Source organism: Lissotriton vulgaris, unplaced genomic scaffold (genome assembly GCF_964263255.1).
Source record: "Lissotriton vulgaris unplaced genomic scaffold, aLisVul1.2 SCAFFOLD_710, whole genome shotgun sequence".
Taxonomy (NCBI): Eukaryota; Metazoa; Chordata; class Amphibia; order Caudata; family Salamandridae; genus Lissotriton; species Lissotriton vulgaris.
Window position 1 is genome coordinate 668,296 of NW_028245732.1, and position 15,325 is coordinate 683,620.

The 15,325-nt window shown below is 49.4% G+C and overlaps 1 protein-coding gene across 1 annotated transcript in view; it reads right to left on the reverse strand.

Annotated features, from left to right (window-relative positions):
• Positions 1-15,325, reverse strand: part of LOC147666301 (histone H4 transcription factor-like) — a 157,018-nt gene that overhangs the window by 11,009 nt on the left and 130,684 nt on the right. Inside the window, 1 exon segment of the mRNA XM_086949149.1 lies at positions 5,853-5,977. Coding sequence (XP_086805275.1) covers positions 5,853-5,977 — 125 coding nt within the window.

Below are 15,325 nucleotides of genomic sequence, written 5' to 3' on the forward strand. Positions count from 1 at the left end.
GATCCCCCGATACGCGGTGGTGTTGCGGTGGCATGGCTTGAGGGGTCGTCTCGAAGGGGAGGGAGTAGCCCCTTCGGACGATCTGCAGCACCCACCTGTCCGAAGTGACTGTGCGCCAGTGAGAGTGGTGATGGCGAACCCTGCCCCCCACTGGCGTCACATGGGCCGAAAAGCACGGACTAGGAGGGTTTAGAGGTGGATGCTGCGGGGGCAGGTGTGGACTGGCTCCGCTTGCCTCCCCGACCGCCTCCACGGCGGGTTCCACGGCCGCCGCCGCGCTGGACGACAGTTTGCGGCGAGTGGCCGGCGGCACGCGTGGGGACGCCCCTTCCTTGGCCACGAAAGGGGCGAAAGGCACCCACTTGCTGGCCCGGGGCCGAGAGGCCCAAGGACTTGGCCGTAGCCCTGGAGTCCTTAAAGCGCTCAAGCGCATGGTCTGCCTTGTCGCCAAAGAGGCGACGGCCATCGAACGGCATGTCCATGAGGGTATTCTGGACATCAGCCGAGAAGTTGGCGGATCTGAGCCAGGCGTGGCGTCGAATCGCCACCGTCGTAGCCATCGCTCTGCCCAGCGAGTCAGTTGTATCCAGTCCGCACCTGATCGAGTACTTCGCTGCGTCCCGGCACTCCACTAGGGCTTGGCCGAGTTTGGCCCGTACCTCCAATGGACACTCTGGCAGCAATTCCGCCACCGTTTCCCATATAGAATGGGTGTAACGGCCCAAGAGGCATGCGGTGTTGGAAGACCGCAGTCCCAAGCTGAGGGACGAGAACACCTTTTTGCCATAGGCCTCGTACCTCTTGGATTCCCGATCGGGGGGAGCCGTCGGGAAGGCGGTCTGGGAGTTAGAGGCCTGGATAACCAGACTCTCGGGGGTGGGGTGGGTGGACAGGAAACATGGGTCGCCCGGGGCTGGGCGGTGGCGTCTGGCCATGTTCCTATCTACAGGCGAACCTGTAGCGGGCCTGGACCAAGTGCCCAAAAGAACGTCCGACAAGGCCTCATTAAACGGCAGCATAGGCTCCATGGAGCATGACTGCGGCTTAAGGACCTCAGTGAGGAGGTTAGTCCTCACGGCCGCGACGGGGAGCTCAAGGCCCAACGCCTTAGCAGCCCTCATCAACACCACACTATATGTTGCGCCCTCCTCCGAAGCCACGGAAGGAGGAGAGACGAATCCAGGGTCTGGAGAGGTGTCCAGGCCACTGGCCTCCCCAAGGTCTCCTGTCCAGTCCATGCTAGACTGACATTCCCTTGTCAGAGGGTCCTCAGACCCCTCCCAATCCTCCTCTTCCCCCATCTCCTGAGACTCGGGGTCGTAAGTGAATGAGGATGGATCATAGGGATAGAAATCCCCGACCGGCGTCGAGATCGGCGTCGAGATCGGCACCGACTGGCCCCGTCCCGACGCCGGAACCCATAAAGAGGAGGCATTGGGGACGGTGTCGGCCGAGGCCGACGCCGGAGGGGACACCACACGGACCGACCCCGGGGGGGTCGTAAGGTCCACCGGGGATGCTCCAGCGCCCGACGAGGGCTGAACAGCACCCTGCGGCGTCGGGCCCGAAGGCACCGACGACGCCGGGACCGCTGAACCCTGCGGCGCCGAGCCCGAGGGCAGCGGCGGCGCCGGGATCGTGGAGCCCTGCGGCGCCGGCGCCGAAGACGCCGGCGGCGTCGAGGCCGAAGCACCCGACGGCGTCGGGGTCGCAGCCCCTGACCCACTAGGGCCCCAGACGGGTTCGCTGGGCCCGAAGGCGCCGCGGAACCCGTCGGAGAAGAAAGGGACCTCATGGCCATGAGGAAGCGCTCTATCTCCTCCGGCGTCGCGTTCAGCCCAGGGACCGGGGGGTATGGAGCCGAACGCGGCGCCCGCGACTCCTGAGGAGCCGCGTGGGCGGTGTCACCCGAACCCCCGGCCGCATCGCGCGAGCGTCGGGGGGAGTCGGAAGAGCGATGATGTCTCTTCGACTTCTTATGCTTCTTACCTGACGACTTGGACCCGGAGGAGTGGCGCCGACTCCCGGAGCTGTGACGGCTCCGCCCCCGCGACCTGTCCCTCGACCTCCCGTGGGACCGGGACCTCACACGGCGCGGGGCCGACTGGCGGATCTCGAGTCGCCTGCGGGACCGCTCCCGCCTGGCCTTCCTCGAGAGGGCCCGACAGTCGGAGCAGGCCTCGTCGTCATGGTCGACACCCAAACACGTCAGGCACAGGCGGTGCGGATCCGTAATCGACATGAGGCGTTCGCACTCGTCGCAGTGCTTGAAGCCGGGCATCCCTAACGGCACCGTCGGAGTCGTGAAGACTTCGAAATAGATCAAAAGACCCAAAAAGTTAGTCAAAAAATGACTAGGGAACTGCTTTTTCCAGATCTGAGCTGGCTGGCGCGGAAAAAAGAAGAACTGACGTCAGCACGCGGAGGCGGCGTCTAAGTACTCCGACGACGTCATCACGGCGCCCACGACGGACGCGGAGCCGCAGACGACTCCTACCGACGCGCAAGGGTACTGCTACGCAAAACTTTCCGGATCCAGTCTGACGCCTGGGGATATTCTAAGGTAAGGAATCTATCACTAACGTGTCTCTTTCAGATACTTGGATTCTGAGAGGACAGCTGTGAGCCGCTGCATGGCTAATTTGCATATGTGTGTGTTGCAGCAGGGACCCTCAATGCTGCTGGTGAGCATGACTCGGCAAAATGTGGGCGGCGGCGAGCTTGCCCGCTGGCAAAGACAAAACACGCCTCTGTCTGGCAAACATGCACAAGATCAAACATTCTGGAGAACACCGCCCTAGGTTATTTCTACGTGCTGGGGCGACTCTTCCTTTAACTGCCAATTGGCACGTTACACTACTATGGATAAGTAATGAGTTTTTAAATGATTATTGTATTTGTACAACTAGCAGAGTTTACAAACCGAAGAAAAACTGAGGTGCAAGCTGGACTTCCTTAAACCATTGTAACAAGTCAAAACGTGTGTGCGCTGTACATAGAAATATGCACTTTATTCAAGATGATCAAGGGTCAACATGCCTTTGTGAACACAGTACATATAAATGTGCCAGTGGAGGGGGGCCCATCCGTCTTGGGTGTGCAAAACGCATGTGAGCACACGTACAGCCAGGGGGGCTGTGACACCGTGAAGACTCCGACATTTTTTGTGGAGTTGGTGTGTTGCAATATCCATCTAAAAGGGAGGGAGGAAAGACTGGATTCACCTGGCTCAGTTTTGGTTTATTTTTTATTTTTAAGGCAATGGAACCTGCCATGGTCCACTGCACGCATACTTACAACTGCAGGGCTCCTACTCAGACAGGGAACCGAATGACAAGCTTAGGGAAAGTGATTCCGTACGTGTGGCTCTCTGCGAGCAGGAATGGCCCGACACATTAGGAGCCCCAAAGGTCACATCACACATGATTCCTGGTAAATTGGACGTGGGTTACTGTAGTCAAGGGCTCATGAGCTCATCTCGAATCCCGATCACAGCTTCTGTTATACAGTGCACTTTGTTTGATGCATCTGTCTGCATTTGACGCACTACTGCTTATTCTGTGCCTCTATATTATTAAAAGATCCTTGATGTGCTTTGATGCCCAAAAGGAACTACATAAAAAAGATAATCATCACATTAAAATTGCCAGAATTATCAACAATATTGCTCATTCAGTGGAGCTTCAAGTGGAGGGGGCCGGGCCTATTCAAAAGATCCTCACCTGTTCTGGTACAATTTGTTTAGGTATAATCTGCTTTCAAATAAAGCGGAACCATCGCGTGCCCTTCGTAGATAATTCACAGTACACTGATTTATTGCTGAAAGCAGCAGGACTGTGGAGGCGGTGAACCCTGCTCTTGGAGTATTGTTGTGGGTGAGGTCACTCCTTGGAGAAGGAGGGGAGAGTGGATTGGAGGACACTCGGTGATGTCATTTGGGCTTATTTTAACAATGTCGTTAGAATGGTGTTTTCACCGTTGCAGGTTGTAGGTAAATAAAAAAAAGTTAGGAGAAAATATAGCTAGCTTTTATCTTGCATGAGTCAAATGTGCCAGCAGAAATGATGAACAGGACATTACTCTCAGCCACGGGGAGGAGAAAACCTTCCTGGTACATCGCCTCAAAAGGGATGAGCTAAGCCAAGGGAGACTCCCTGCCTTCCCACACAAGCAAGGCTTCCCCGCCTCGTGAACAGAAACACGCGGATCACGTGGCTTCGAAGGAGGACAGGCGTGGAGGCCAGCTGACCCGGCCGCCAGCAGCACCCTCGCCGGGGCCCATTGTTCGCAGTGTAGACTCCCTAGTGACGTCAGAGCTTCTCAGCTTGCAGCAGGGGGGAGGGATCAGGTGCACCAAAAACCATTCATTCACGTCAGTCACAGCGCCTGACAATCAGAGCCACCGCAGCCCCGGAAGCTCTCTGTTGCCCTAGCTGGGCCCTTCGACAAAGGGTCCCTAAAATTACATAGCAGACATTAAAACGTTCCATTACACCGTGCGTGAGAAGTCAAGCACACAAAAAGGTCTTAAATTTGGGCCCAGGCAAATGACCACAATTAACAAAAGTCTGGGCCGCTCCTACTACAAGAACCAATTGGAGTTAGGTGTTCCTAGTAAAAGCCCTATGTCACTGAGGGTCACGTCCAGCCAGGCGTGGACTGTCGGCCACCACACTCCGACTTATAATTTCCCGGTTACTATCGAAGAGTGGGGTTACACATTTCAGGATGAAGAGAGATCCTGGCTACGTAACCTAGGGCTGGCAAATGCACGCTATGATTTGGGGCCAGATGGTAGCTGTGACTCAGTCACTGCCCTCGCTCACACATACACTGGAAGTTTCTAAAGAAGTCGCAACAGATTGACTGTTGTTCGTGGTGCCTTGCCGGGGCTTGCTGGGCTTGCTTGTGTGCTTCCCAGAGAGACAGGAGATTGGGAACGCGCGCGGCCGGCGCCGATCGCTTTCCTGAGCGTGCGCGTGACATCTCCTGTCTCCTGGGAAGCAGACCCGGCAACAATAGTATCGCGCCTGCGCGATGGCATATGGCTTTGCCATATGCATCGCAGGCGCGAGACCTAAACAGGTGGTGGTTCTTCCCCAATGGTGTCTAAGGTCGACACAGTCTGATCACTAGTGTGCAGGTGGGGTGCTTGGAGGTTTTCGAGCATGCGTTCATGGCAGAATCTCCAAGTCCAGGTCATACAGCATTTTGCTGCCCCATATCAGTTCATTCTGGCTCAGAGAGGGAATCCTATGGACTACACAACTACCAGGCTGAGACAGAGCGGACATCAGTCACTTCCATAAAGAGGGGTTCATCATAGGTACCTCTGTGACAACAAGACCTGCAGTGATGTCTCAGCCAGTTAAAATGGGCTTACACATCTTTCAAGCTCACCAAGGAAAAATACAACGGGCCATGCTGAAAAATTAAAAGGGCAGGGCTGTACAGCTTCCATAAGCCACTCTGCCCTACTACAAAGTTTTTACTTTTTTTTAAAAAAGGAAGGAAAATGAAAGGATAAAAAATACCTTTTGGGTTCAAAATGAAAACCAACTTTGCCACAGATGTATAACTATTGCATGACTTTACACATTTTATTCAAAAAAGCTAATAGTAGCAGGACTATTTTGTCCTCCCTTAGTCTCTCACAATCTTTCCCCAATCAAAAAAAAAATATGGTAACACAAATTGGATGCAACAGCAAGAAGTGGAAGGATAAAACGTCCTTGAAATGAAAGCCATACATACCAAACTCTAAACTAAAACAGCTTGATTGTGCATGTGTATGAATCCTTCCATAGAGCTCAGATTCTCAACTAACAGAGGCATTATAAATGGGCACCTACCTGAAGCGCAGGTGGCCTGGCGGCCACTTAAACTGGTGCTTCTTACGAAGATGCACAGTGAGATTGTAGCCACGTGAGAAGCATTTGTTACAGATGTGGCACATGTACTTCGGCTCCAAATCTCCCTGGTGAAGAAAGAGCAGCAATTAAAAACAGGAAACACCTTGATGTACATTATACGCAATTAAGGAGTGCATCAGTCAAGACAGGAATCCTAGAAGTTTCCAGCCTCATTTGACCCACTGTAACAATTCTTGCGGGGGGAGGGGTTGTATCAGTAGCACAAATAGCATCCAAATCCTAATTGCTTAATGCTGAACACTCAAATGTCCTTCCCACAGAAGTCGGTGGGTACCACAAACACATACTGTTCCCTGAAGGATTAGGAATGCATGGACCTGCCCCAACAAATCTTTAGTCTCTTAGGTCCCCCCACAAGGGTATTCTCCTGATGTCTTGCATCACTTAAGCTTTGTTTCCATTTCACAGCATTCACAGTGAATGAAGACTATAGCTTTTGGCAACATGTCACCTTGGAGGTACTGGCAGGCATAATGGACGCAAATATACATTTTGCAATGTGGAAAGCAAAGTTCTCCATCATCGTGGTCTCACAGACAGTGAAAAGGTTGCACATGAGCATGTGTTCTTGATGCTTTGACAATGCTTGTCATAAGCATGTTAACCCACACTATGTCTGCGCATAGTACGAATAGGAGTGCTTGGTTAATTTAATAAAGTGTGCTAGGCCTAGATTAAAGGCATCCATTAACGAGGGTTCGCAAACTTCGTTTTTATGAAAGTCAACTGAGTCTGGAGGTACTATACATGTGGTATATTTTTTGCTTCTATACAAGTCACAGAAGATTTTCCTGAAGGCTAGACCTTGCACAAGATCTGTGCTGGTAAAATTGATGGGATAACAGAACTGTGGCTTCCATAAATTAACTTAACCCCTTAAGTGCTGCGTCGGGGCGTTGGCCGACGGCAGCACTACCTCCCCAGTGCTGCGCACGACCATTGGACGTCCATTCAGCACTAGTTCCAATGGACAGCGCAGCACTGGGGAGGGATGTTTACGAGCATCTATGAGGTTAAGCATGGTTTTCCATCCTGGGGTGCAGATACAAGGTACTTGCACTGGGAGCCCTACTTGCGCCATTTACTCATGAAGGCAAAAAGAGTATAAAAGAACACAGCACATGTAAAGGGGAAAAGCACATTGACCAGTTGGCACAGAAAAGCCACTCCCCTCTTCACACTCCACTCCATGCAATTCCCTCTTTGCAACGCCACAACACTCTACGCTACTCCAATCTAAGCCACTCCACTTCACCCCACTCTCCTCTATGCCACTAACGTATAGCCATGCTGGTGTACAACAAGGGTAAAAAAACATTGGGAAAGCAATAGCTTTTTCATACGTGAGTCTACTGGCTTTCCCAATGCTTGTAAAATAAAACTTGGGTAGACAAGGAAGCAGTCAGTAGACTCACTCCAACTTTAACCTTAAGACAACAGTGCTTAAATACATAACCTCCATTTTAGATGGGTTTAAAAACTTGTTTTGTATTTTAAATTTGCCACAACTGATGTCTTCCTTTCTTGGGAAGGCAGGAGAGTCACATAAATCTAAAATTCTTCAACCATCAAAACAATTGTTACATGTAAGTCACTGGTTTCTGCTGGAATGTTAACCTCTTCTGCATTCCCATGTGCTGCATGGATTTTCTAGTGCTATCCCTTTGTGTTGAATGGTTTTAAGGACGAGTAGTGTCAAATAAAAGAACAGACTGCCACAAGCTGTGTCAGAACATTTAAGTTTGTATGTCCATACATTAATGCTTCCCGAAGCTGTGTGCAGTGGGCCATATTGCTGCTGAGCATATGTCAAATAGGAAGACATAAGCCTTGAATGTTAAAATTGCCCCCCTTTTCCTAGTAAAATTAGTAATTGGCTTGCAGACTTATTTTTATTTTCCAAATGGTATAGCACCTCTGATTTGTTTGAAAAGTCCAGCTACCAACTGTCCTTTTAGAATAGACACTCCTAACACCTAACGAACAATCACTACAAATTAAAGCTATGTTTTGTTTGTCTCTTGGGAGTAATAAATGAATGACCTGCAACCGGCAAAGATGTTTATGCAACATTTGTTGGTTTATGAAAAAGTTATGATAGCTCAATAGTTATTCATGTGAAAAGTAGTAACTACCGTTAGTACAAATTTAAGATGTGTCCTTATCAGCGACTATCCTACTAAACTCTTCGGTAACTTAAGAAGCAATAAAATCTGCAATGTACTTAATCATTAAAAATGCAATCGCTATTAAGAATGTGGTTTTGCATCAAACATACTAGTGTAATTTTGTGCATGTACTCAAATGGAGGCTTGAATGATCTTCTAAATGTGTATGTAATTGTTTAGCTCTCTTTGAACATCTTTAACAGTGGTATCAAAAAGATTTATTTGACATTTACTACTTAAGTATGCTGCAGTAACTGATGAATGTAGTTTTAGTGATGCGTCGATAAGACCACATTCCAATAAATATAGAAGATATTTGACCAGTATTTTTATTTCCTGAATATCACTTTAAATATGTATTCCATTTGCCAGCATACCATTTTCTAGTTAATAGGTCTCAAGATTTGTTTTTAATATCTTTCATACAGTGTTCAGTTTTGAATCTGGATGATTTATTCTCCCTACAATTTTAATGTCATTTTGATGTGGAATTTGAGGCTATTGGGATGTCTCAATTATACTGGCTGGGAGAACACATTTATAACATGCCACCTGGCAGTTATCAAAATAAAATTAATTGCAATGTCTTCAACTTGTTTATTACAGCTGGAATAAAAGGTAATTTAAGAATGTACACACAAATAACCTGTTGGAGTCCGGCAACATTCCAGCTAATGATCCTTAGTTCGCTGTTAGATTGATTATGTGGGTATGGTTTCCCATGGATCATATGCGTATCAGAGGTTTTTTGGGGGCTACGAGGAACTCGGGGTTCAGATATTACGGGCCCATTAGGATTACCACCTGCTTGCTCTTCTCTTACCAGTGACATCCTCAAACTGATTTGAGATAAGTGTGTACTAGGGTTTTCCTTGTCATGCACTTCTGTGATTTTTGTGGTCTCAATGGGGCAGCCCTGTTTAGTTCCCTCCAGTTCAGTGTTCTGCGGCCAGAATGATGATAGGAGTCAGTCAACCATTTCTAGGCTGCTGAATCTATTGAATACTGGAATTCCCCAGTATGCATCCCTACTTGTTATATTTCTCTGAGGGTATCTGTAATTATCCCGCTCCCACTCACCCCAATTGTTCCCCACATCTCTTTGCCCCGCCTGACACCAACCTCCATCAAAGGCCTGGTCGTGGTTGTCAAACCTACCATGATTCCTAGATGGATAGAAAAAAGAGAGGTGCCTTGTCTCTATACCTTCGGTATACCCCTCACTCCTCCAGGAACACATGTGTTCTACCGTGCGTGGGTCCTCGAAATTAATAATCACACAATCTCCATGTGTTTTCTTTGTCTCGTGTCCCACCCACGGTACTCTCCTAACTGTTAGAATTTTACTCCTGCAGTATGGGGGTAGAGGTCTGTTGTTATTTAACCAATAACTGACTTTATTTAATAAAGACCAGGTGAGTTCGTCAGTTTTGTCTGGTGTTTCGGGAACTCCCGTCATCACCACTACATATGGGCTTGATCCAGGGGGCAGGTTAGCGGGAAATCTTTCTTGATTTCCTTTGTTCCTGTCCTTGTGATTATTAGTGTTTCCCCCCTTTGGTTGTTATGGATTAGATTGTTTCCCTTACGGGTTTGTGTTTGTAGTGGGTGGGGTTGGTTTTTTCGCAGCACCCTTAAAGGGTGAAGTTGGTTTGGGTGTGTTATTAGAAGCTGCAACGGGTTTTTTCACGGGTTGGCCCAGTGGTTGTTGAGTATGTGGTTTGGCTGCCACTAGAGCGGGTGTTCCTTTTGTAGATGGAGTTTTAACTAGGGCGTTTAATTCATGTAGTTGTTTCTCTATGTTCCCTAGTCTCCTATCTATTGTTGCTAGATGTGCACTTAAAAGTTCCCCGACCTTCGTTATAAGTTGGTTGGTCGAGGGGCAGTCTTTACATAATAGCTCCATGATGGACGAGTCCCCTTTATGATCCTGTCCTGTATTAGGTTTCTTATTGCCCCTTTTTAAATTATTAGATGGACATTTCCCCTGCTTTCTCTGAGGTAAAGGGTTCCCCTTGGGTATGGACTTGTTTGAGCCTTGGGGCTGTTTCTGTATCGCTCCCTCCCTTAAGCCTCGCGATGCCCTTGAGTTAGGAGTTAAGACCTCCAAAGTGTGTGTAATGACTGATTCTGGGGGAGGAGATAGATTAGTGGCCGTCAAGTCAGAATCAATGATCAAAATTGGGTCAGTAGCGAGAGCATGTGTGGTGTCTGTTATTGGGATAAAAGGTGATCCGGACTCCATAGTAGGCATTGTGGCCAGGTTCTCAGCAAAACTCGCAGCTGGGATGGAGTTAGTGACGAGATCCAATTGTGTGTTAAAATTATCGGTTACGTCTAAGTTTGGGGATTTTTCCAAACTCCGTAGTGATTCAGATAGTAGCTGTGTTGCTGATAAGTCCACAGGGTTGGGCATGGTATGGATCTCTGCTCTAGCTCTAACTACAGAAATGCCATCAGCAGGGTTGTCCCTGTTTGGGGTATTAGCTGAAGCGAGGAGTCCCAAGGAAGAACGTTTGGCTTGAGCCAATTCCAAAGAAACTCTGCGCTCCAAGAGAGATATCCCATGGTCAATGGCTTCATTGGCCCTGGAGATGAAATTGTCAATTGGGCCAGTGACCTTCCCTGCTCCTGCAGCAGTCTTGCTGCGACTGCCCCTTGTGGACATGGCAGTATGTATAAGGGATAGTTGCGTAGTAGAGGCGAGGCGTGAATGGGTGTAATGGCAATAATGATCTTATTTCAAAGTTCCCAATAGCGTGGAAATAAGTGGGGTGCCCAGTCCCGTCTTCCGTTGTCCTCGGACGGCCTCAGACGGCCCGCCCTTTGCCCGGGCTTAGCCCCGGGCGATCCCGCGCGCTCCCGCGACGCGGATGTGTCGATTAATTTATGGCGCCTCCGGGCGCGCTGGGTGACGTTTGGCCCGCACTGCCTCCTGGGTATGGTAGTCCTCCGCTCGGCGGCCGCTCCGATTGAATTGCGGCGGCGGGAGGACTACCGGTAGATGGGACAGCTGGGTCACTGCAGGCAAGCTCGCATCAGCAGCGAGGTCAATCTCCTCTGTGGGCAGCTACTGACAAGCGTTGGACACACTCGCTCCCCGGTGTGTCGATTAATTTATGGCACCTCCGGGCGCGCTGGGTGACGTTTGGCCCGCACTGCCTCCTGGGTATGGTAGTCCTCCGCTCGGCGGCCGCTCCGATTGAATTGCGGCGGCGGGAGGACTACCGGTAGATGGGATAGCTGGGTCACTGCAGGCAAGCTCGCATCAGCAGCGAGGTCAATCTCCTCTGTGGGCAGCTACTGACAAGCGTTTGGCTGTATGAATAGGAGGACCTGTTCTGGTAAGTGCCTCTATAAGAAGATTGTCCTCTAGTTTTGCTTCCACGAAAGGACTGGTTCCGGAATTGCAGTGTTCCAAGGGCTTTGGCAGTGTCCGTGTCTTTTTTGATAGTGTTTAAGGCCTCATCAATCTTTTCCCCGAAGAGATGTTGGCCGTCATAGGGCATATCAATAATCTTCATCTGCACCTCCTGGCGGAAAGAGGTGGCTTTGAGCCAGCCTTGTCTTCTGAGCACAGAAGCACCTGCCAGTTGCCTGAAACCGGTCATGGCGACATCCATTGCGCAGACAATGAGCTCAGAGGCAGATGTCTGGCCTTCCAAGAGGAGCGATTGAGCTTCTTCCTTAACATCCTCTGGCAGGTGGGAAAGCTAAGGTGCAATATCTGCCCAGAGTTGCCGATTGTAGCGGCCCAGAAGTGCGATGAAATTTGCCACCTTTACCGTCATGGCCGACGTGGTGGAAAAACGCTTGCCATTAGCATCCAATTTTCTGCCTTCCTTGTCAGGTGGTGTTGACAGAGGCGATGCTGGGTTACGTGAATTTTTCTGTGCCGCCTGGGTTACCACAGAATCTGCCTTGGGGTGACCTGTGAGGCATGCTGGCGCTGATGAAGTCGCCTTGTATTTCTTTTGAAGCCTGGGTACCACTACTTGGATTGAAGCTGGTGTTTGCATCAGTAATTTCCCTTGCTTCCATATAAAGTCAATGATGGGAATTGACTTAGTTGTCTTTTTAGCTTGTTCCTTGAAGTCGTACAGGAAGCACTCGGTCTCCTGAGTTTCCATAGTCATCTGGAATCTTTTGGCTGCGCGCTCTACAAGGTTATTGAATCCACCTATATCAGCGGGTGGTGATTCTGAGGATTGTGGTTCCGGGGAGGCCGGAGAGGGAGCAATATAGTCTTGATCCACGTCTGGGTCAGACTCGTCTTCACGGACCTCGCCCTCTTCCTGGTCCACTTCTTCGTCATCAGACGATTGAATATCTTGCAGTGGCTCTTGTTCCACACTAAGCGCCAGCAGTGGCGGCTTGTGTCGGGCCAATGGAGTGGGTGCGTGTACAGATGTAGGTACAGGCGTAGTGGGTTTTTCCGGAAACCTCTGTTTATAGTCTTGTATTAAGAATTGCAGGTCTGATACAATGGCCGCTGGTAGGCACACCATCGGTGTAATTTGTGTGCGGACTTGAGTGTGGACTGTATGTTCCACATGTTCCACCTCCTCCATTTTCTCATCCGTGCTTTGGCACTTGACCACAAGGTCTGATGGGCTTGCGGCTTGTGTGTACAACTCTTCCTCCGACTCTTCACCTTGAAACAGGCAGGTTGGAGGCAGCTCTTGCACCTTACTGGGTGATGTCAGGTCTGGTGTAATTTGTTTCCTCGAGCTTTTGGTGCCAATATGGGCTGTCTGTGGCGGCAAGGTATCCATGGCTTGGGATAGCAGCACAGACTCTTTCCATTTCCCTGTTGGCGTTGTCAGATGTGGTACCGATGACGACGGTGCATTTCCAGGGGTCGTCGACGGCTTCGTCGACGGCGTCTTCGTCGACATTACCTTCGTCGACGGTATTTTCTCCGTCGTCGACGGTGTCCCCGTCGACGGCGTCCTCTTCGACGGTGTCCCTGTCGACGGTGTCCCCGCCGACTGAATTCTCGTCAACGTGTCTTTCGTCGACGGGATGATCTTCGTCGACGGCACAATCGTCGACGACTTTGGCTTCGTCGTCGACGTCATCGTCGACGATAAGATCTTCGTCGTCGATGGTGAACATGGAATGGTCGACGACACTGGCCTACTCGCCGTCAATGAAGGCATCGTTTTCGTCGTCGATGAGGAGGCCGACGATGCTGTCGTCGTCGACACTGTCGTCGTCGACGTTGAAGCAGTTTTTTGCGCTGAAGAGACAATCAACGCTGTCGTTGTCACGGTCAGCGATGTCTTCCTGGGGACAGGAAGGTCCTTGCCAGACACTGAGGTTTTGCCCTCTGAGGACTTCTTGAGAGTCTTCTTAGGAGGGGTGTCTGAGGGGCTAGGGGAAGTAACCCTTGGCCTCTTCAAGGAAAATTGAGAGGTTCCAGAGATACTCTCACCTTCTTTTGACTCCAAGTCGTCAGTCCTCTTCTTAAGCCTGTCCAGCCAGAGCAGCAGGCGTCCTTCACGGTCTTTAAGGGTCTTATTTGAGAAGGTCCTACATATTTTACAGTCCTTGGCTTGATGGTGAGGGTAGAGGCAATACAGGCAGGTTTCATGCTTGTCCTCTACATGGAGCCTTTTCTTTCCACACGAGGAACAGGCCCTGAAGAGACCCTTTTTCTGGCCATCAGCCATAATGTAGTAAGATAAGCAAATTCGTTTTTTGAAGAAAAAGAAGAAATCCTGAGGAGAACTCAGGTGGAGACTCCCTAGCACAACGTGCGGTAGAAAATCTGAGAGACCTAGGCTCCTGACAGGAAGGTTCTAGAAGGAGATGGTAGCTGATTGGTTGGTTTCTTTACTTTGGTCCTTTTTACAAAAGGACGTGGATAGGCCACTAAGGTGGGATCCTTAGGCCTATTTTTCTCTATGTATGTCTATAGGACATTACTTTTTTATATACCGGAGGCTCCCGTCTCGACGGCGGGGAATGATTCAGGCATGTGAATCTATGAAAGACACCCAAATACTGGATAACATGGGTAACCGTTTCTCCAAGACATAAGACTTTACGTTTCTAACAGGTAACAAGCCTTCCTGTTCTACCAGTTCTGTAGAATACAATTCTGTATCATTCAGTGGAAAATGTACTTCTATGTATTGTCAAAACGAATGCTTCCTCATCTCTTACTGGTCGTTTTCATTATCACCCTCTAGTGAACATGGTGGATGATTTTCACTGTCTTAAATATGTAAATCTTTCTGCGCCTTGTAATATAGAAGTTGTGGCTTTACTTTTTCCTTATGCTTTAATATTTCAATAACCATCCCCCCCATGGTCTTTAGGTCTAATGGCTTTTGAGTCAATAGCCCAAGGTTTCCTCAAACAGATTCTCCCCTCATGAGAATTTGAGAAATAAGGGGGTGTAAAAGAAGTATTTCTTTCAATAAAGCGTATTACCATTTTTTTAAAGAAATATTGACTCAGCTTTGCCACTCTACCAGCTGTCACACAGACATTACTCACCCTACACTCAGACAAGTCACCCCTCTCACTTTAGTTACAGACACACATTGCTTTGCTCACACACTCGCACACATACTGCTCACCCAGCACACTCGCATGCAAACCCTTCAGGCTGCACTCATACAGTGTCCACACACACCCAGTGGACTCTCATTGTTCACCCAGCAAGCAGCCATGCAGGAACACAGCTCACCCAGCACTCAGACAGCGTCCTCACTCACTCTGCACTCTTGAAGGCACATTACTCACCCTGCACTCACACAGCATGCCTACTCACACTGCACTCAAACTCGTGCAAGCTTCTCCTTCAATGTCTTGGCATAGGTGCAGGGAGACCAAGACAGTTACTCACTTCAGACGGTAGGAGATAAAGACAAGAGCCTGTCCCGATATAGCACTCAGGCTTTCATTTTGTTTCAGTTCAAAAGGTAAGTGTGCCACTGGGCATCAGCATGGTCCATTTATCTTTCAAACGAATCAATGTATATTAATGGAATGGAATTTAATTTACTCTGCATATGTCCGTGAAAACGGCATAGGCTTGTGTGATTGCTTCCGGAAGTTTACTTCTCTCTGAAAGGCAACAACATTTTAACTGCTAGCCGGCATTTTTACCTACCTAATGCAGATGCCCAACTCTCCCACGAGGCAACCAGCAAATTAATGGACATGTGTGGGCTAGTACTGCAACCTGTCTTCAATCCACAACGGCGCATG